At 38.6% G+C, this 22,903-nt stretch overlaps 1 protein-coding gene across 1 annotated transcript; it reads right to left on the bottom strand.

Annotated features, from left to right (window-relative positions):
* Positions 1–16,372: 16,372 nt before the first annotated feature.
* On the bottom strand, positions 16,373–22,108 carry ACD32.1 (alpha-crystallin domain 32.1). Its single transcript, XM_077372866.1, has 6 exons — positions 21,854–22,108; positions 20,565–20,678; positions 20,226–20,478; positions 19,493–19,607; positions 19,217–19,381; positions 16,373–16,674 (listed from the first exon to the last, which is right to left on the bottom strand). Exons 1-6 carry the CDS (start codon positions 21,947–21,949, stop codon positions 16,638–16,640), a joined length of 780 nt encoding a protein of 259 aa, XP_077228981.1. The 5' UTR covers positions 21,950–22,108; the 3' UTR covers positions 16,373–16,637.
* Positions 22,109–22,903: the final 795 nt, after the last annotated feature.

Genomic DNA, 22,903 nt, shown 5'->3' with positions numbered 1-22,903 from the left:
TATGAGCAAGCAGATTTGCTTTAAGAATTGGAGAAAGAAACTTTATCAATAGAAACGATTATCGGTGCTACTGGTTCCTTGGTTCTCATGTTGTAAAAGAATTGGTCGGAGTGGAGAAAGATATTCAATTTATGTTGAAGAAGACAATGAGCTTCATCTTGCTTATTTGTATATGGAAGGGGCAGCAATTGTTGTGAAGTTTTGGATTTAGTTGATGCAGTAATCCTGTCATTGGTTTAAGAGACATTTGGAAATTCATGAGCTTGATTGCTGGTTTGACTTTATGGTGAATACCAAATTAGGATATATTAGAGAACAGTATGATAGTGTATCTGCTCTTGTTCTGAGCACTTGAAGGGTTATACATGTATCCTACACACCTGAAAATCTGACCAAATAGCTGTGATCACATGAACTGGCTGGAGAGAAGGTTACCCGTGAACTGAAAATTAGTGGCTGTGAATTAAAATGGAAACCTAATCTATGATATCTTTGAAAGAATTTTGGGTTTTATGTTCTGTACAGAAATCACTGTTGCTGTGATGCATCTCTTGGATTTTATTTTGAAAACAATAGGAAACATCCTGCTTATGTTTAACGTAACACTGTTTGAACAACATGAAGCACAAATTTCCATCTATTTCGTGCCAGAGCCAAATTGTTGAAAACATGCAAATATAAAATGAGATTCATTTAATTAATCTTGGTATTTATATTGAAAATCATATGTGAGTGGAAGATGAAATCTGGTTCTTAATGCCCTGTGGATTATCTAAGTGTCAGGACTACATTGCTTCGATTAGCAGAAATAGAGTCAATGTCGGGATGGGGAATGAAACTGGTAATCCCCTTTAATGATGTATCATATTTCTTTGGTTTATGATAGGTCACAGTTTCAGCGAGTTTAGATATTCTAGTTCCTCCATTAAAAAGGCAATTTTGTGGAGAATCTACCTAAACTGTCTTGAAGTAATAGGTCATGTTGCTGAATGTGAATTTTCGCATATTAGTTCTTTTAAGCATAGTTGTACAGCTTGTACTGACTGTTTGGCATTGGCAATGAGCTTGTAGCAAGGAACAAATTGTACTCGTTTCATGGCGCATGTTAGATTGTGTTAATTTGATACTTTCACCATCTCAGGATTCCTAGTGAAGTCTATTTATAGTTGTGGCAGCTGTTCCTTGTTGAGCAAAATTAATCAATTGAGAGGAAGTATTTACTACAATGATGCGTGATGTCTCAAGCTATATAGGCAGCTATCATGATTGTTTTTTTTACTGCCAATGCAAGTTTATGTTTAATTATGACTTTCCTTATTTGTCATTGTTTGCCAAATTCACATTTATCTCTTACACCTGCCCCAATCTCCATACTGAACCATTGTACCTGTTTGTAGCACCAATAAATACATTTGAATCCAAAACATTTTTCAATGGATCGACATTTTCATCCAAAGTATTTCTTGTCCATATAACTCCTTTGGGCATTTACCCATTCTGGTTGAATGTCTTGGCCTCCTTTATCTATGGAGTTATGCTCACTATGACCTCTAACATTTCCTTATCAGAGTCCAAGGTTGATTTGGACCCATGCAATGAGGGCAGTATGTACTATTGCTTCAATCCATGTGATGCAGATAATAGGCCAATAAGTGGCATATTTGCCCATTAGGATTTATATTTCCATGTTATTTAGTTTAGGAATTTATTTTTCATTTTATTTTAGTTTCTAGGAATTTTATTTCAATATTTACTTTTTAGGGATTCTTAAATTAGGCAGTTTCCTTATTTTAAGGACTCCTAATTGCCTATATATAGGCCATATGTAGTAGAGATTATTAACTTTTGATGATTAATAAAGATTCTTCTCCCTCTAATTCTAGTTTTCTTCTTCCCTCTCCTGATTTCTTCTCTTCTCTCCCTAAATTCGTCTATTCTTCTTCTTCTTCTTCTACTTCTCTCTAAATTCGTCTCTTCTTCAGGTTATTTTCGTCTCTTCTTCCCATATTCTTTTAATTCTATCTCCTTTCGTCTATTTCTCTCCCCTTTCCTCAATTTCTCCTCACGGTGCTGCATCAATTTAGTATCAGAGCGAAAGATCCAAGTTTCCAACTGTCTCGAGCCGCAAAATCTCCATCCTTACCTCTTCCAATATTCCCTACAGATTTTTCAGAAGGCACAGAGATTTCTTCAAAAGGCCGGAGTTTTTTTTTTATATTTTTCTTCATAGGAAAAGGTACGGAGAGACGATTTCAGTCCGAGAATACGCACAACAACAACATCCAGATTTAACACAAAACGCATCACCTAAACAGCCGCTTCCATCTCACCCTACACCTATCTTCCCTTCTCTGTTCAGCCACCCAAAACCATTACCCTTACCCTTTGAGGCTTTTCATCGAACACCTTACAGACATAAATTCATAACCCTCGTCACCCCTTTCTTTCTCAGCCCTACAACCGAGCCCTACTAACCACCCAGAAATCAGTCTCTTTCTATTGCCCATTATCCTTTCCGTTTACCTAAGATTCTAGGTGCAGATCCTAACCTAAAACCAGTCCCGAGCACCATCTATCTTCATCCTTCGAACCCTGAAATTGTAAAGCACCTTGCTGCCCAGAAATTCACCCAAACCTGCTGAAAATTTTCAACCAGAAGCCAACGATTTAGAAGCCCAAAGCAGCAGGTTTTCACCCTCTTTTTTCACCCCATATACACGCAAATCAGTTTACCCAAGCCCATCTCCTTCACCCTTCCTTGCCTATTACCAGACCTTTTTTTCTCAGGCCACCAATAGAAACCCATAATAGACCTTTGCTTTATCTCTAATCTTCTGTACATCTTTACCCAAACCCTATTTCCGCCCAGTTGGTTCCGTGAAAGAGGAGGAAACTCACGGATTTCCTTATTCTTTCAGCACGTAATAAGGTAAGTGTTTCATCTTACCAAAATTACTAAAGAGGAGGTCTTTAAATAAAATCTTACACTCCATTCTATTGATATTTCCACTCTCTTGCTTTATTTAGTGACTCACTTAACTTTTTAGTCGGTGAGTGAAACAGACACAACATAAGAAACAAAGAAAGGCTTCTTTTCACACCCCCTTTATTCCCTTGGGCACCCCCTCATATTAGTATACTGATTTAACCCCCTCTTTTTCCTTTTAGGCATCCCTTTCCAAAAAAAGAAAAAGAAAAAAAAAGGAAGAAAAAAAAAATCTATTCTCTCTCTCTACCCCATCACATTTTCTCTCTCATCACCAGAGCTCTTTCTGCTCAAAATTGGAACTCGATCTCAACACGAAAGTTGTTCATGATAACTTTTAGAACGCATCCAGCATATTTTCAGCAGCGGACAACAGTCTTCAGCTCAGTTTCAGGAGTCATCTCAGCCGTTGATCGCGCCGATTCTTCCGATCATCAGCTTTCACTCATCCGATTTGAGATCCGAGACAGGTGTTGTGTTCCTTTCGCCATGACAAACAAATCAGACGGTTGATTTCAGTTTTCGACGCCGATCCCAATGGCTCCGCCCTATGTTCCATATTTTGATGGGTACGACGAAAGCTATTGGAATGACCGCACTCACTTTCGCTATTATGAGGATACATGTTTACGTTGGATTGATGCTCTAGACGCATATCATGAGTACAATGACCATGATCACCGCCAGACTATCTACCGAGCTAAAGAAACTGTGCGACGACAAGCCTGATGCTCATGGAGCCACATTGAAACGAACCGTCGTAGAAGACGTGAGCAGCCAATCTGTCGTTGGGAGGATGTTCGTGATGCGTTTATGAATATTTATGCGCTCGACTATTTGAATCAACAGAGATTGAATCGTGAGTGAGAATATAGAGTGTTGTGTAGTGTTGAAAGTAAAGTTGAAGCCCTCCTTGAACAACTAAAAGAAGACCGTCATTATATATGCGAAGCTAAAATTATAGCTGAAAATTCAGTGCGTCGTATACATGAGCAGAGACAACTTCACACTTCTAAGGCAGATATTGTAGTAGATCCATGTGAGGCTTTTCCCTTGACAGAGTTGATCGAGCATCGTCCTGAGTCAGAGCCGAGTGACATGACTGTTGATCCATTACCTGAGACAGATGATCGCGAGCATATTACAGAGGATTGCCCTATATTTATGCCGATTGATCAGATTGCCGAAACTTGTGCCGACACAGATGATCTTGTTCCGCAGATTGATCATGAGGTCCATCAGCTTCACATCACTGCCCCAGCTTTAGTCCTAAACGCTGATTTTATCATTGATTCTATTGAGCCTGATGAGATACCAGCGGATGACTTTCATGTTGATTCTCCTGCACCTACTGAGCTACCAGTTGATGTTGATTATGTGGAGGATGTTTTCCGATCGGTACCACCCATAGCTGTTTTGCCGAGCACGCCGATCCATGACGAGTACATTGCCATCTTCCCAGCTTCCCTGATTCTCACGAAGGACTTGTATCTTGATGATTTTGCATGGATGTTTTCTTCCATATTCCGCCGCCAACCTTTTAGACCACTTTCATTGCTGTCTCGAGCATTAGCCATCAGGATTGTTTCAGACGGATTGCGTCTCCTTCTGCTTCATTGGATTATTTTCATATTTGACCCAGGCACTAGAACTCGAGGGCGAATTCTTTTCAACCAGGGGAGAATGATGCAGATAATAGGCCAATAAGTGGCATATTTGCCCATTATGATTTATATTTCCATGTTATTTAGTTTAGGAATTTATTTTCCATGTTATTTTAGTTTCTAGGAATTTTATTTCAATATTTACTTTTTAGGGATTCTTAAATTAGGCAGTCTCCTTATTTTAAGGACTCCTAATTACCTATATATAGGCCTTATGTAATAGAGATTATTAACTTTGATTGATATTGAATAAAGGTTCTTCTCCCTCTAATTCTAGTTTTCTTCTTCCCTCTCCTGATTTCTTCTCTTCCCTCCCTAAATTCGTCTATTCTTCTTCTTCTTCTACTTCTCTCTAAATTCGTGTCTTCTTCAGGTTATTTTCGTCTCTTCTTCCCCTATTCTTCTAATTTTATCTCCTTTCGTCTATTTCTCTCCCCTTTCATCAATTTCTCCTCACGGTGCTGCATCACCATGACTATCTGAATTCATTTGGACGGCATTTGATACCCACCCAAAAGAGTTTTTGCCACTGTTTCCTTTGGCGCACGTCCCTTTCTGGATGAACTGCCTAATTGAGTTGGGATCATAATTGGAGTTATGTTCAGTGTCACCTCTTCGATTTCCTTACCAGGGCCCAATGTTGACTTGAATCGAAGTGATTGGGGAAGTATGTGATATGCTTCAATTTATGAGGAGATTAAATCATGTGAATAGGATTTTGTGCCCAATGGAAAAAGTTAAGCCATTATGCTAACTTTCACATAGAATTAGACGGTGTACTATTTATGGTGTTTGCACATGCTATGTTTCTTGTATGAACTCTGAAGTCATGCTCTAATTTAGAGAAGAATGTGATGATGATGGACAAGGGCAGATTTTAGTGAAAAGGGAGAACTAAGGCAAATCGAGTAGGAAATCATGGCCAGGAGATTGGGTAATGATTGTGCAAACTACGTTTAAATCAACTTGGGAAATGGTTTGATGTTGTTTCAGGCCTTAAAACTTGGGAAAAAGCTCCATTATCGGTTGAGGCATTGGGGACGGAAAAGCGGAAAATTATGCCAAAGACATGGGGTGCAGGACTGAGCAGATACATGTTTCTTATCTCGGTCTTCCTCTGGGCTATGCTTGTCCAAAAAAAACTGTGGGCCCCGACCATTGGAAAATTTAAAAAGAAATTAGCAGGCTCAAAAAGGAACTATCGATCTCTTGGTGGGCGTATCACCCTGATCAAAATGGCTCTTGCCAATCTCCCCACCCCACTTCTCTTTTCAAAATTCTTAAGGAGGTGGCTCGAGAGATCGAGCACCTTCAATGATATTTCTTCTAGGCAGGACAAGACAAGAATCTTGTCAGTTGGGGCGAAGTTTGTAAAGGCAAAAGGTATGTTGAGCTAGGCCTTGGCTTGATGGTTCTTAGGAATAAAGCATTCCTTGCTAAATGGTTGTGTTGGCTTCATGACGAAAAAGATACATTTTGTAGGAAAGTTTTCGTTCGTAAATATGGGACTGAGAGGCGTGGGTGGGAGATCAAAGGTCCGGCTAGAGGTTAAAGCTCGGGGCATGGAGATCCATTTGTCAAGTTAATGACAAGTTCAAGGGATAAGGTTTAGGACGGGAAATGGGGAGGAAATCTTGTTTTGGGAAGAAGTGTGGGTAGGTAATGTTGCTCTATGCTACAGGTTCCCGAGCCTATATATGATAGGAAAAGGAAAAAAAAAGGCAAAGGTGTCGGATTGTCTGAGAGAATTGGGAGAAGAGTAGTGTGAGGGTGGGAGTTTTAAGGTATCTCAAAGAGGAAATAATAATTATTATGAACATGCTCTCTATTTTGGATCATGTTTTTATCTCGCATTCGATGGCCAGATAAATTTGTATGGGCTCCAATTCCTCTTGGAATCTTTCTTCTAGAAGCACAACTGACTTCTTGTTTGGAGAAAAATGAACACCCAAAGACCACTTTTTTTGGTTAAATGGTGGAATTCTATTAAAGGAAAGATCTCATGACCAAGAAGGTCATGGAGGCAAAGAGTACAGAAAGACAAAAAAGAACTACAAGAGCATCAAAGATCAAGGCAATCAAAAATAAAAAATCTCTAGCGCTGGGCAACCAACTCCATCTTTGCCAAGCCTGTCTGCCTCTCCTGATATCGAACTGGATGGCCTTCCATATGGTCCAAGATTTCATCTATCATCTCAGAGAATCTCCAAGAGTGAGGTTGTCTCCAGTCCAACCATCTTACCATGTTGAGAGTATCACCCTCCAAAATGAGTATCCAGATATTCTCTAGCCATTTAACTTATGCTCTGAAGGATAGCTCTAACTTTCACCTCGTTAGAATTCTTGATTCCAATAGGACCCTAAAATACGCATTTGAGTGAGCCAGTCTCATCTCTGAGGAGACCTCCAATCCCCGCTGGACTGGGGTTGCCTATGCTAGATCCATCGATGTTTAGCTTCAACTACCCTGGATCTGGAGACCATCTAATAATTGAAATCACATCTTGCTCCTTGGTCGTGCAAATCTACCTCTAGCAACACATGATATCTGTAGCTCAATACATCTTGAAGCAAGAATGATTTCCGCCCAAGATATTACTAATGATTAGATTCGTGAGCAGGAGGCACTTCTGACCACATTCTTGAAGGTGCAAGTGTTCCTTTCTTTCCATAAGACCCCAATAGTGGCCAGCAATGGATGCCCGATAAGAAGAGAGGAGGAGACTTCAAATCACCTCCTAATTTTCAGATGGCTTGGTGTTAACTGGGTCCTCCCATATTCCATTAAGGAGATTATCACCAGCTGATAGCCAAGTGATTGATACATGACATGCCTTGGAAGGGTTTGGATCTTAAAATGGGAAGAACTTTTGTTGCAAACAGATCATAAGTTGTTGGGTTGTGGCAGTGTGGCATTTTACAAGAAAGATACGGTAGGCCAAGTACTTGTTTACAACCTAGTAACCTACTTCTTGTTAAATCCCAACAGGTTTTTTTCGAAGATGAAATGCCATACATGTAGAATGCTTACTGCAGTCCCATTAGGATGTATTCAGTGGGAAAGCCAAATTAGAAAAGGTGAAATGGTCTAGATGACATTTTCTTCACCATTGCAAATCCAATATTTGGATGGTTGTGAAAAGAGAGTTGATTCAATGGTTGAATACATCGTATTTATGCCTTCTCCTTCTAACATATAAGAAACAGATTGGCAATACCAGCCCCTTCAGTAAAATGTGATCCACTAAGTGTGGACCCATAGGATTTTTGTTCTCAGATGCATTGGGCCGAATCGGTGGTTTACCTCTTGGTCTTGGCTGGATTAAGCAAATGTGTAGCCTTCTTTCTAAATAAGTAATGTTAAGATGAATAGGCTGTCTGATGCATATACTTTTAACATGCCTGTGTCTTTATTTTGTCAACCTGATTCTTCCCACGATTGATATTTCAGATGACTCAGCAAAGATCACTCAGTAAAATATCCTGATGCTTATGTTAATCACTTTTACTGGAGTTTTTATATGGTGTGTGGCCGAATAGTCCAGTACTTTGTACGGCCCACTCCATAGGATGATCCAAACCGTTCATTTGTCGCCACAATGAAAATAAGCTATGTCCCAAAAATCATTTCCATAGGATGATCCTAACCCTTGGATCACTAGAGATTTCCATAATGTGTCGTACCTCTATAGAGCGGAGGGTTATGATCATCCTATGGAAATGAGTTATTTGGGCACAATTGGTCGAATGGACTCCACAGTGATGGGCTGTATTTTAAGGGGAATGATAAATCCACCCCTCTTTCATTCCTCATAGCCCCCTTTCATTCTGTGATCGATGGCAGTGAAAAAATATGCATCACCTGGTCGGTGACTTTTAGCCAGTGGCCTTTCTAAATGGGCCCACCAGATGAATGGTCTGGGTCGATGTACACGTGTTTTTCACCCCCAACCAGTCTTGTTTCGATTTTAGGAATTTTCTGGAAAATTTTGGAAAGGAAAATATGTTTGGAAATTGCATGCTTTTCTATTGTTTGATTACACATTTACACATGACAGAAAATTCCTTTAACCCGCACGGTTCAAAGTTTTATCTAGAGAGGCCTTCAATTTATGATGGCATATCCCCCTAAGCCACAACCATAGCATTTATCTCTAAGTTGTATTAGGAAACAAATCTGCTTGAAATGTTTTTCCTGCAACCCAAACAAGGTTAGTGGAGACACGCCTTCCCTTCTTGCTATCAATGAATCAGCCCTTCATATGTAATCATGTAGAAGATCTGGACTGTTCATCTCGTGGACTTTCATTATGGAGGGTACATGGCCTAGAGCTCACACCAAGAAATGATCGTACTTATTAAAATGGGGGATTTTTAACCCACTGATTGAATACCAGTTGATGGTTTTCTTTCCTAGCCGTTCATTTTTGAAGTCCTCAAAAGTCCTGGTGATTATCTAAAGAGAAGACCTCTATCATGATCATGCTTTATAGGTTAGTCGCCCAACCAGATGGACGATCCAGATCATCAAACACCGTAAGACTCATGTGAGTTGAAAATAAAAAATGAAGCTCTCTTTTGGTCTACTCAGTAAACGGCAATCACATGGATGAACAAAGGAACATCTCTCTGCTTGGTGGTCAGATGAGTCTAATCTTGTGCCCCACCCCAATTTCGTTATGAGATGATATATAGACTCATCTGACCAGCCAGCAGAGAGATGTTGTAGGCAATTAGACTGAGAAAAAGGGGTGAGAAATTACAAAATGTGGCTAACCAGGCATCAGTTGATGAACGAGTCCAGTCGTACAAAACATCGTATCAGAAAAGGGACAAAGCATTTAAGGGTCATTGTATGAGAAGAGGGCGTGTGATGGTGTACACAATTTTACTGCGGAGAATGAAATTGACCCCTTTTCTGATACAGGCATTTCCGATGAAAAATTAGGTTATTCAAAGTGATTCCCGCATGATCTATTCATCTTCCCATCAAGATATCACTCCTGCCACCGTTGGGGAAAAAAAAGAGATATCACTCCTATCAATATGTTTGCGGGTCTAACATGTATTCACAGAAAAGAACACATACATGGCTGGAAAATTTTCAGAAACAAGATGAGAGTTGAGGAGGCTTGATGTAGTGCAGTCATGCAAAGAAACCAGAGTGAATGTTCTTCTCCATGAACCCAATTATTGCAATTGCTCTGGATACCCTCTTTTAGCTTCTAGGGTCTATTTCTTAGTTCAAGATGGAATAAAAGAATGAGTAGATCTGTTCCGCCCAAAATGGGAACGGGCGAAACTCAAATTCCAAGGGCGTTGGTTTGTTTTGGATTTTGAATACTGATTCGAGTCCAAAACTGATTAAAAGTGATGTCCGTTAGAACAACCTTATAGCTTCTGTTAAGGTTGTGGAATGGGCAAGGCAGTATTGGAAAGCTAAACAAACGCATACAGGTTTGTTTAGAAGGGGAAAAAAGGGGTTCCATCTCACCAGAAAAGAAGAATTTTCTCGCTTGGGAGTTCTCATGAAGAGAATTGCTGAAGCATACCGGTGGCAAGAGTTGATAAAGAAGCACGGAAAGGCAAAAAAAAAATGTTTATATTCCGAATACCTCTGTGTACAAGGACTTTATTTGGTACAAGGTTTACAAGTGAGAATTCTGGGTTAACCACTTCTTACTTTTTGTTACAAGAAATGTGAGATGAATGAACATCGAGAGTAAAATTGAATATAGCCTTTTAAAGTTCAAACATATGATAGTCAAATAAATCTTCAGAACTATTCCTTAGAAGTTAGAACCAAGGAATGCTTGTTTATAATCAAATGGTTTTGCTAACGAGTGCTGGCACACCCGAAATGATATTTTACAATCATTTTACACATGCTTTGAGAGAAACACACATATTCTGAGAGCTTTCTGGCAACTGTAATGACCTTCGACTGCTCTTTAGATAATAAAAGACAATACGAGTTGGTGCGAATATCAAAACATGGTTCCCATAAAGAAAAAATCAACAGCATTTAATGAGCGATATACATCTATAAATGACCACATAGTGCGCAATGAGAACTGCCTTCTGAATGAATAATAAGAACGTGAACTGAGGCGGCTGAAAATATCTCACATTTCAATAGACCATTTATCACAACTTTCGATGATTGAATCTCTATCAGATATCTAAACTTCAACAGCAGCCATACCTAACTGTCAGAAAATCCTTATTACCCAGTCAATCATTTGAGACATTTAAAGAGCGTTTTCTCTTGTGTTGAAAAATACATTTCACCAGTTTTGATCGCCCATTGCAACTCACATGAAAAAAAAACATATAGATATACCTGTTAAGTGAAAACGTTTGCAACCAGTTAAGTTTACTAATTTATTTTACCTCAAACTTTGACTGAACTTGGAAGGTTCTTCTGAAACAACAATGCACCAATAAGACCCAATACAAAACTTCTACTAACTCACAGCTCTCAGTTGCAAGGTTTTAAATTTCGACCGAAATCCGAAATTTCAGACTCAATACAAAACTTCTACGAACTCACAGCTCTCAGTTGCAAGGTTTTAAATTTCAACCGAAATCCGAAATATCAATTCGGATTGAAATTTCGGATTTCGGTCAACACCAAAACCGAAACGTTCCGAAACCGAAATTCCCGAAGCGTACCAAATTTTGGTCAAAATTTCAGAAATTTCGGCGAAATTTAAGATAAAATATTAATTTTTAATCCTTTACAGAATTTCAGCAGAAATTTCGGCCCAAAAAATGACATTTAAAGGTCCCATTACCGAATTTCGGCCGAAATTTCAGGATTTCGCCTAAAATTTCTGTTTCGGATAGGACCGAAATTACCTCCAACACCGAAATTTAAAACCTTGCTCAGTTGTTAACTCGACACTCATCAAAAGATGTTCTACCTTCACAACATTTAATACATCAAACATCGAACCAGTATATGTTATATTTGTTAGAAAGGGGTCGTTTAGCGATAGGGGTATTTTGGCCATTCTAACTAAACCCCACTTGTATGTACATGACTTGCATTGACATATCATTATGGATGAATATAAAGCTGCAACTCAATACGATTTTTGTCATCTCTCTTGATATACATTCGATTATCCTACTTTCCAATTTTAGTGTCGTATTATTTTCACACACCAATATATTCTTGTGAAGAATTTGCGAACGAGGAGGAGGGCTAGATGTACGCAGCCTTACCCCTGCTTTGCAGAGAGGCTGTTTCCGTGACTCGATTTACATAAATATATTTTCTAAAATTTAATTCTAATCTTCTTTCTAGGTTTACTAATTTCTATACTCTCGTTACCTAGCATCACTGTGATGGTTGCATTTTCTACTTGGAAGAGATGGAGGAGATGAGCTCTCATGCCTGGAACAGCTCTCAGGCATTCAGGGACTTTTGCTTCACCCGTGATATTCTGCCGAAGTTTCCTTGTGTGCAGTTTGCACGCTCCATCAAAAAATGGAGTTGCAGAGAGGAAACACAAACACATCATTGAGGCAGGTCTTTTGATGCTTTTTAATCACGTACACCGAAGCATTCATAGACAGATGCTTTCCGTCTGCAAATTATGCCATGTTCTAGTATTTTCTCTTCCCACAGTGTACTCTTGACCTCCTCGTTCTTGGGGTTTCCCTCTCCTCTTTTATATAGATTGCACTATTTCAAAAAAACAAAATTATACCACTTTCCAGTCACTCTGGCAAGAACAGGTTCTGCCTAGAATGGTGCCGAATTTCTGACTTTACAATTTTGTGTTTTTTTTGTTCAAATCCAATTCGTGTTCCTCGTTTGTTCCAATCCTAGTAAAGAGCTTCAGATCCTTTGAAACGTAACATACGAATGATAACGGTAGTTACATAAGTGCCCAATTCAACTAATCAAAGCTCTGGACAGCAGACTCCGGACTTGGCACGACTAGCTTTCCGACTTCCAAGTTAGTGAAACATAAAAAAGATTTCGAGTAACCCATCCCATCTACCTGTTCCACTCGGACAGACAGCAAGCTGAGCAGTTCTCACTCTGTTTGGTGACCAAGCTTAAAGAATGCCGTAAAATGATCACAGAAACTTCAAACCGATTCGCCATGTGAAAGCAAGCAATGACAATTTCCCTATGAAGACTCGCTTTAGTTACGGCTGCGGTGGGTTCCGAGGGGGGATCCATTTTCGCCTTTTGGTGGCTATTTTCTAGCCACTTGAGTCTTTTAACCGTGCCAAAAGAATGGGAGGGTTGTTAAAACACAGGAAAATTCCAATAAGACCCAGTATAAAAACCTGTACTAACTCACAGCTCTGAGTTGTTAACTTCGAGCTTATCAAAAGATGTCCTCAATTTGATTGGTCCGCACTAGGGATATGAAAGCAGTCAGTCAGCAGAAGCAGCTAAGTAAGAGGCGAATTCCTAATTCATTTCTCTCCAGCGTCTTCCGGGCATGGAATAAACCTTCTCAACATTGAATACATCAAGCCAACCTACGTTTTATTCGTTAAAGATTCACCACAAGAATTCTTCTGATAGCGTAGAATAGTTTAACAGCAACAACCCACCACTCATGGTATGGATATACAGAGCAACCACTAAGTCGTAAATCATGGTTTGACTTTGAATATTCTCAACCCAAAAGAAGTTCTCTGATAATAATTATGTTAAATACACTATCAGCGGTTTCAAGGAATCTTCTATTAGGATTATACTAATCTGACTGGTTTTTATTATGATGGGGATGTTAGTGACTCTTCAGATTGCAAATCATCTTAAATTGGTTGAAAAGCGTAGCTGGAAGGGGATGTCAGTGACTCTTCAGAATGCAAATCATCTTAAATTGGTTGAAAGGCGTAGCTGAAGTTTAACAAAATAAAAAACTAGAAGATTGTCAATCCTTAAACACTAAAAAAATTCTACAAACAGACCATATTGAGAAAAATAAAAATGAGCAGATCCCAGCCTCTTCTGTCTGCGACATAATCCCATTTAGCAAATCAACCAAAACAAATGCCAGTTATCCACTCCCAGGAAAAGTTAACATCAATAATCTGTTTTTTATCATATACCAAACCATCTGTGAACTTTTTTAATACTTTCTTGTATTTTGAGGTTGATTCATTAAATATAACACATCCACTATCTCATAGCTCTTAAGGGAAATTATGAAAAAGAAATTCAATTACATAAAACCCAAATCAGCAGCAACAACAGCGAAATCTTCTCAATTCATTCACAAAAATCACGCATCTAGTACAAATTCGAATCGAAAAATCGCATCAAGGTGAAAGTAAATTATAAGCCTAGAAAAAGGTACATGTAATATATATAGAGAGAGAATGGGGAATTAATCGCAAGAAAAGACCTGTAAAGGCAATCTCCAAGCCTCTGAAAAGGAGAAACACATGTCATCAATGGCTTCGCTGCGGCACCACCGACATTTAGAAGTCTTCACGCATTCACTTTTTGAAGCCATTTCTCTGCAATTCGGAGACTGATTTTTCTTCGAGACGCCCATAGGATGTCGATTCGAACCCACTCCATCGAAAGCAGATGCCAGAGAGGAGATAGAGAGGAGAATCAGAAGAAGAATTATACAAAATGACGGCAAAACCCTAACCCTAACCCTAACCATCATTTGCTAACCCTAGAAACGGAAGAAAGGGGGAAGTAGGCAATATTGGGGGCATCGAGTTTTTATACTAAAGTCCGGGCGGTCATGATCGTAATCAAGATGCCACCTTGATATTTGATCCAGCAGCAGCCGGGGTTTTAATCGGATGCCGTTGGATCAGATATCAAGGGCGGTACTTATATGGTCAGATCGGTTGATTTGAACGTGCCAAACCCTTTTTTTTAAAGAGAAAAGTACGGAATGTGTCCCATAGTTTCGAGAAATTACGGATTTAGCGTACTTTTGAAAACAAGCATCAAACACAGGTGATTCTTCAAAATCAGGTGGAAAAAAGACCCTCATACCCTTCTGACATCAAGAGAAATATCCTTTTCATTACTGCCCATTAAATTGGCGCGCTTCACAAGGCTTCTTTTGGTTCGTCTGAATGTGTATTTGAACCGACAGAACCTTGGGTTCGTTTCTATCTTAGCCGTCGGAAATAACTAGAGACGGATGGATGCTTAACACATGTTGAAAATCTTTTTAGAATGCAGGTGCCTCTATACACAACCGGTTTGGTTTGGATTTGAAATCTTTCTTTGAACCCAGAGTCCCCTGGGTTCGTTTAAATCATGGCCGTCCTCAATATGCATAGGCGGTCGGATCCACGATACGTGGACATCAATATGGAACGGTGGCGTCTTCTAATAATACTGCCTCTCTGTATGAGATTCTGCCGGTGTACATTCTATTTTCGCTTACATCCTATTTTCGCCGGCGTACCCCTTAATATTCTTGCGGCGTACTCTAAGCCAAAAGAGACATACATGATTTGACATGAAAAGTGGGCAACTTTAACGCTTTTTGATGATATTTTCACTCCCCATGCATTAACGTTCTCATCCTTCAAAATTTTTAAAGATAATGATTGACGTTCTCATCCTGATGGAAGGGTAACATATGAGGACTCTGATCATGTCTGAAGAGTATTAGTGTCTTTTTTCTACCCGATTATGAAGAATCACCCGTGTTTGATGCTTGTTTTCAAAAGTACCTGAAATCTGTAATTTCTGGAAACTATCACACACCATTCCATACTTTTATCTTTTTTTTTGAATGGTAACCGTTGAGAACACCGTGATCAGATGATCTTTGGAAGATCTCAAGGATTTTAGACTCCTACAATCCCTCCAAAATGGGCAACCAAAAACACACTTTCGATGCCCTGCTTGTAAGAAGTGATTGTGAGTCCAAAACTGATTGTTGGACTCAAAACTTAGGTATGTTTTTTTTTGGACTCAACAGTAGTCAAAATCGAAAAACAAACAGGGCCCAGGGTTCTACTAACAAAAGCTAAACAGTTGATTTTTTGTTGTTCTTTATCTTATGAGATGGGATATCAATATGGTATGGGAACATGTGGGTTGTGCCTCATGATGTCCTACATGATCAACGGTCTGGATTGCATATACTTTGCTCCCTATGAGACCCTAGAATTGATCTTTAGCATTGATCCCAACATTAGCTTTGCTCTTTTTTTATATCAGCTGTAAGCACACTAATGTGTGTGATCCCCGGCATGAGTAAACCCATCAGGAATGGCTTCTTCCACCCTATCTATCTGCAGATGGGAGCCAAAACAGGCGGAACAGAATCATTTGGAGCTTAATCATTCACTTTGAGAATTAATCTTTTTTACTCTGAGAATTGAAAAGCTGTCTTTTCTCTCTCTTTTTTCCTCTAGACCATAGTTCACGCAAAACAGACATGGACTTTTGGAAATATTTTGAGAAAATTACAAAACCCTGCAGTTATCCTGATAGTTTCAAAATAATATGATATTCTAATTCTTATTTTTACAGAAATAATATTGAGTTAACTTCAAGGTATTTTTAAGTTTTTTTCTTACAATTTATATTTTTATATATCTTTACGCACTGTTTGTTTAGGATTTTGAGAATAGATTCTGAGCCCAAAACTGATTGTTGGACTCAAAATTAAAATGAACAGGGCCTAAAGTAGTTTTTTTTCCAGTTTTTTTTCCCAGTACAAAGTCTAGACCCAAAAATAAGAAAATAATAACAATCTACTAAATACATTCCTGAGACGAATATTTATAACTGCAATTGACAGCCCCAGTTTCTACACCAAGCATACTACATTTATGTTATATATACTGTTCATACTCAGAATTTTGAGTTCTGACTCGAATTATTTTAATAGAGAGCCTTTTAAGGCGCTTTACATATCAATAACTTACTCAAATACACTGACAACATTAGATAACTGCTAGAAATAGATAGCACACGATCTTCTACATCTTAAGAAATATGCATCTGCCTCCTCAACCTCTCAGAATTTAGGAAGGGTGATTTGTAGAAATCCATCTCTGCACCCACAAGACCAAGTTCACTCAAATCAGAAACCTCTTTCAAAACATATGCGCAGCTGATAGATGTTTTAATCTAAAAGTACAGTTAATCAACAAATATATTAATTTGTAACATAGTTTATGAGGCCATCTAGCCAACCAATAAGATAAATGCTACAGCATAGAATATTAAACGATACACCAATCGTATGATATATGCCATGGCATAGTAGAGTTTAATTGGATATTGATGCGGGCATCAGATATTAAATGTATAAGTATGAGGATTCTCCAAGTTTCAAAATCTTAAGAGATGATACGCTAAGGATCCAATATGCAAATATGGGATATGGGTAAGAATAAAACTCAACTCAACTAAGCCTTTGTCCCAAACTAGTTGGGGTTGGTTAATGAATCCTTTCGAAAATTTTCATGAAGAAGGTAGTTGGGTAAGAATATTTTAAGAAAATGTTAAAGTAGTTTAAGCAAAATATGATATGAATTTTTTAAAAGTACAAGCATCGTACAATAAATCAGCACCTCATTTTCTCTCTCTCTCTCTCTCTCTCTCTCTCTCTCTCTCTCTCTCTAGCTTTAAGATTCTCATTTCCTTTATGATGTAGAATATAAAAAGAAAAAATAGAGGATGTACAGCTTAGGATTCTCATTTTCTTTATAATGAGCAATATATATATATATATATATATATATATATATATATATATATATATATATATATAAATAAAGAAGATTTGTACTAAAAAAGTCATCTTCTTTCTCTTATGTCTATATGAAAGACCAGCACCTAAACAATAGCGAAGAAAACAAAACCCAAACATGAGGATACAGCTCAGACATATCCGACACTTGTCCCAAACACGAGGATACAGCTCAGATATATCCGACACTTATCCCACACCTTTTATTCTTATCATATCCTATTGTGAATCGGGTAACCCACACATTTTGAAGGATCCTAGTTTCAAAGTATAGAACATCACCCAATAAAGTATTTGTATGAGTACGGGGTCTAATATCAGAGAAATAGAATGCTATACCGGAAACATGTTCTAGCTATATGTACTATGCAATGCAAGCTAGCAACAAAAGTTATTGGAAATGCGAAGGTAAAAGCCACCTGAATCCTTGAAAAATTGTGAGAACCCATGTTTGCTGCTCTAACAATGTAGAGAACATTTATGATATTGCACCTTGAATCCTTGTTTGAACTTTGAAACCATAGTGATATTTCTTCAGATCATTTTCAATTTTGTTCTCTTATTATTTCTCTTTATTTTGTTTTATTTTATCATTTATTTGCTTGTTTACAGAAATGACCCCATGTTTAGACTTTTGGAGGAAGTCATGCTGGAAGTTGAGGACACTTTAACAAACGGCATTGGTGCCTCATCTACTTCACATTTCCACATGATCATCTTAGGGTGTCCATTTGTGAGGGGGAAAATGGACTGATACTGTTTGTCAACAAATCTGCCCAGTTTTCCACCCCACAAATGGAAGGGTTAGGATGATCCAATGGAGCTGATTTTTGGTACACACCCCATCCATGATGGGGACTGTCAAATGAATGCTTAGGATCACCCAATAAATGTGGGACCACCCTTGTTTCATGCACTCGAGCGCAGGAACTGTTTTCTCATAGAATTTATGATTTTTACTGATTTCTGTGTTAACTCTGCATCAGATGTGTCAAATGTTGAACAATATCGCTCACCTGATACGGCAAAGGATTAGCCTTTCTGCCAGGTCAGAGGTGCAAGCAATGAGTCCCATCATCTGAACATCAGTAATTCAGTATCTCTCAGGTGATGGGCATGGTCCCATCAACTACACCAATGACAACCAGGGGTGGTGAGCACAAGTCCCTATATCTCTGAAAGTTTATGGTCGAAACAATGGGTCAAGCAAGGTCATTACTATGGCTTCATCATGGCATCATACTGACATTAACTTCCCATGGTTGATCACCACAAAAAATCTAGAGTCTGGGCTTTATTACTATTAGAACTTTGGGTGATTTTCAACTGAATCTAGATGCAACCCATGTACGAGTCCTTTAAAGGGTCGGATCGTAATTATTATTTCACTGTTTTAAGAAGTTGTGCTTTGGTTTGATTTTCGGGAATATTTCTTTCAGATTAAGAGCTGATTTTGTCTTTGAAAGGGGTTTGAGTTTGATTTTATGTTGGTCAAGAAAATGTGATTTCAGCAGATTGATTGAATATGGATTCTGAGTCTTCTCTTATTAGCTTATTTTTCATTTGCTTTCAGAATAGGCATCTGTACGAATAGGTCAGTGCTATTCTTTTCTATTTTAATTTAATTTCTATTATACTGTTTGCTGGAAGTTATCTCTTTCAAGCAGAATGCGTTATGATGCCAACCAAAGATCCAAGAATTTTTCAATTTTAAAAAGAAAACTACCACAGTAGAGTATACAATTCAATCCTCCATTAGAATATGAAACAGAACATATTCCAAAGGGAGCAATCTATGAAACCAGCAGGAAAGACAATGATAACATGGAAAGATGACTTACACAAACTCAGCTGTAACACCATCCTTGTTCACATCATTAGGAAGTGGCCAAATAACCTGGTATGGTCCTTGTAAAATCTCCCTTCTCAGATACGTGGCATTTGAGTCTGCAGACACATTTGCAACTCTCCACCACTGTGTCGAGCGTTTACCCGTCACAATCAAGCTATCAGAAAATCATATAATTTTATTACGTTCAGTTTAATCTTCGAAAAATAAAAAAGCTGGAATTAGAAGGCCATATTTGTATGCAAATTCTCCAAAACGGGACTCTTACTTTTTATCGTCCACCTTCACTCTTATGGTATTGGTATTGACACCAGGAAGTTCTACTGTCATGACATAATTACACCCAGACTCTGCAATATCAGTTTGTGGTGACCACTCCATACCTGTATTTAGCTTCTTCATTACATCATTGTATTGAAAGATAAATAAAAAAAAGGGAGGCGGCCCAGTGCAAGAGGCTCCTGCCATTGCAGGGTCTGGGAAGGCTAGATGTACGCAGCCTTACCCCTGCTTTGCAGAGAGGCTGTTTCCGTGACTCGAACCCGTGACCACCAGGTCACAATGGAGCAACCTTGCCGTTTCGCCAAGGCTCGCCCTCTTATTGAAAGATAAATATAAAACAAAACAGAAATAAGAATTGTTCTATCCATGTCAACATCAGCCCCTTGCTGACCATATGCACATGCTCATGTTTCTCACCTAATTAGAAAAAAATAAATAGACAAAAACTCAAATAACAACATTTGATTTTCTATAGACCTTTTGTCACTGATAATCTCTAGAGACAACAAGAATAGCACATGAACATGCACTGATTACTAATTCTAGGGTAGTAATCTACATAGCATGCATAACTTAGGGAATCGGTTTGCAATGCCCAAGAAACTATCGCATTTGCTTCCTAATCGATGTAATTATACCTATAACAAAAAAAGGAATTTAAAAGAAAATAAAAGAGAAAAACTTGGAAGCATAGCCACCACAAATCGAACATTATGTACCATTACAGAAAGAAGCATGTCTTATCTTCTTGACACAAGGTTTATTTTGTCCCCGCAATCCTGCACTCGGCCTGGCAAACTTAGGAGGTTCAGTAGTAGGTTTAACATCATTGACAGGGGATACATTTGGATCTGTTTGAGCTGGTCTAGAGAACATGGGTGCTCCAGAATGTTCATAAGAAAACTTCACATGTTCAGAATGAGGGGAACTGAGAGGTACAACCTGCTGAACTGAGCTGCCATGTCCAAAATCCTGAAAACACAACTCGGGATGATCAGTTAAAGAGTTCACCTTGTAAGCAACTTAGATACTAAATAATGTAACAACTTATTATGTACCTGTTGATCTGAAACCTGTCTCATAAAACAAGCTTGAGAGAGAGACCCTTGCCGGGCAAAAAGCATTCTATTGTCACACCTTCGGATAACAGTGTTTAGACTACTACTGCAGTTCTGAAGAGAGCATGAGAAATCCATCAAAAGACACATATGCCTGAGGTAGATAAGAGGGCAGAGACTAGAGAGAGAGGGGGGCATCTGCTTTTTTATTAACACTAACCAATCCTAGAGTATTAGGTATGCACAGCCAATTACTAAGACTAATGCTAGACAGAAATAGACAAGTTTAAAGATAAACTAGCTAAAAATATCATGTTTTGTGGAAAAGAGTATACAATCCAAATGCAATATAGCATTATTAGGTCGATCGTGCCATCGGGGTACCACTATTAAATCAAGTCATTTGGGGGAAGGTATATTTTAAAGCTGAAAGTTCAACTATGCATTCTTAAAGAGCCAAACAAACAAGTGGACCTTATTGAGACGAAAGAATCCTGTTTGGTACCATAGTGGCCGCACAAGAAGTAGAATATTATGTGTCCATTTGTAACAAAAATGCATTGAACTTGGACGTTTACGTAGGATTTGAGTATAGTTCAGATACTCAAGGTGGGGATTCGTGGGAAATAGCTGGCCTACAATCACCCCATCTGGACCTTATGAAACTAGCAGAACCGCGGATGAAGAGTAACAAATGTAGGCATCCAGAAAGCTGAATGGGCAATGTCGAGTCAATACAAAAAGTTTGTGATCCAAGCGATAATTGTGGCCTGGTGGTGACAATCTTGTAGACTCGATTATAGGGACCAATACTCATTATAACGATGCCATTATAAACAAAACTACATACACTCATTACACAGGATATACAGAAAAGATTCACTAACCAAAGTGTACATTAGGGTGTACCCGAAATTTAAAATTTGGGACAAACTGCAATCTAAAGAAGCCCAAATTGTGATTTGGGTCAAACCTAAATTTGCAAAAGTGAACTCTAATAAAATACACGCACCTATAGAAGTCCAAAACCTACTTGTGTAGTTGTACAACACAACTCCGGACCAAAGTCAAGCTACAAGTGAGGCAGGACCTGAATCAAATTCTCATAGAACATCTCTATTTGTTTCTTACCCTTGATTAAATAAAGCAATAATGCAGCATTCGTAATTTGTTTCTAAACTACCCATATGAAACATGTAAACATTACAATAAAAAAAAAATCAAAATAAAAGGAGAGGAATCATATCCATACGATTGCAGAACATGAAAAAGTTCACAAAGATTATTACCATAGAGAAGGGATTATGATTAGGGGATAGGTCCTGGTTAAGGGAGAAGTGAGCCAAGATCCTGTTCATCCTCCTCTCCACCACCTCAGTCTCCATGATCACTCAAACCCTCACACCCCAAAAACAGAAAACAGAAATAAAAAGTTTTGAGAGAGAAAGAGAGAGTTGTGACTTGTGAAGAAGAAATTCTGAGTCAGTGATAGGATTAAAAGGAGACAGGAAGGGCGAAATTAGGAAAGATTTTTTCATAGAGGATGACGATATGAAGTGATTGCGAATGGGGTCGGAGTAGGGACAGGACTTTTTAGGAAAGATTTTTTTCGGTGGAGAACGCTACGAGTCAAAAAAAAAAAAAAAAAGGAAAAAGAAAAGGGGAGATGATATTTTCACCCCTCTGCCGTACGCATTCGCCCCACTTATAACGTGAACAGTGGGCAACTTTAACGCTTTTTGACGTCAAATCACGTTAACAGTGGGGCGAATGCATACAGCAGCGGGGTGAAAATATCATCGCCGAAAAATTTGGGGTCGACGTGGCACACGAGTTATGGCGCTTTACCTTTGGTTGAGGTAGGTGAGCCACGTCACACTGTTGGGAGGATAGGGACGTTGATAAGGTTCAGTACAGTGTACATCATGGGTAGATTCAGACGTTTTGTTTGGTACCTGGGACGATATATTCACCCCTTTTTCTTCCTGGGCCACCCCTGTTGTGTGAAAAGAAGTCGTCAATAGAGATCATCCTTAGTGTCGGTGAGGAAATCATGGGGTGTCATGCATTCAAAAGGATTCAATTATATATCTACATAGCATACTTATGGGGTGTAATACTTATTAATTGTTATTGAATTTCTTATGCATATGATAATAAATTACTCTTCATCGTTGGGATTCAACCTTGAGCTCACACGTGTCAAATTGAAACTTGATAAGGTCCTTTGGTTTGGTGGGCGGCTATAAATCAAACCCACTATTATCATTGGCCCCACAGTGATTGAATCATCTTACCCCTTGATAAAAATGTTACTTTAAAGATGTTGTTCTTTGGCT

This window comes from Tasmannia lanceolata, unplaced genomic scaffold (assembly GCF_043159265.1).
Source record: "Tasmannia lanceolata isolate RefF3 unplaced genomic scaffold, GAP_Taslan_0.1 ptg000037l, whole genome shotgun sequence".
NCBI lineage: Eukaryota > Viridiplantae > Streptophyta > Magnoliopsida > Canellales > Winteraceae > Tasmannia > Tasmannia lanceolata.
Note: the sequence above shows the minus strand (reverse complement) of the source record. Positions and strands in the feature narration are given on the sequence as shown.

Excerpts from the sequence above, each read along its gene's own strand:
- ACD32.1 (XM_077372866.1), bottom strand. The coding sequence starts at position 21,949 with ATGGAGACTGAGGTGGTGGAGAGGAGGATGAACAGGATCTTGGCTCAC. Across the intron at positions 20,479-20,564 it reads GACAGGTTTCAGATCAACAG|GATTTTGGACATGGCAGCTC; the intron begins GTACATAATAAG and ends TTGTGTTTTCAG. Across the intron at positions 19,382-19,492 it reads GTGAAGGTGGACGATAAAAA|CTTGATTGTGACGGGTAAAC; the intron begins GTAAGAGTCCCG and ends ATTTTCTGATAG.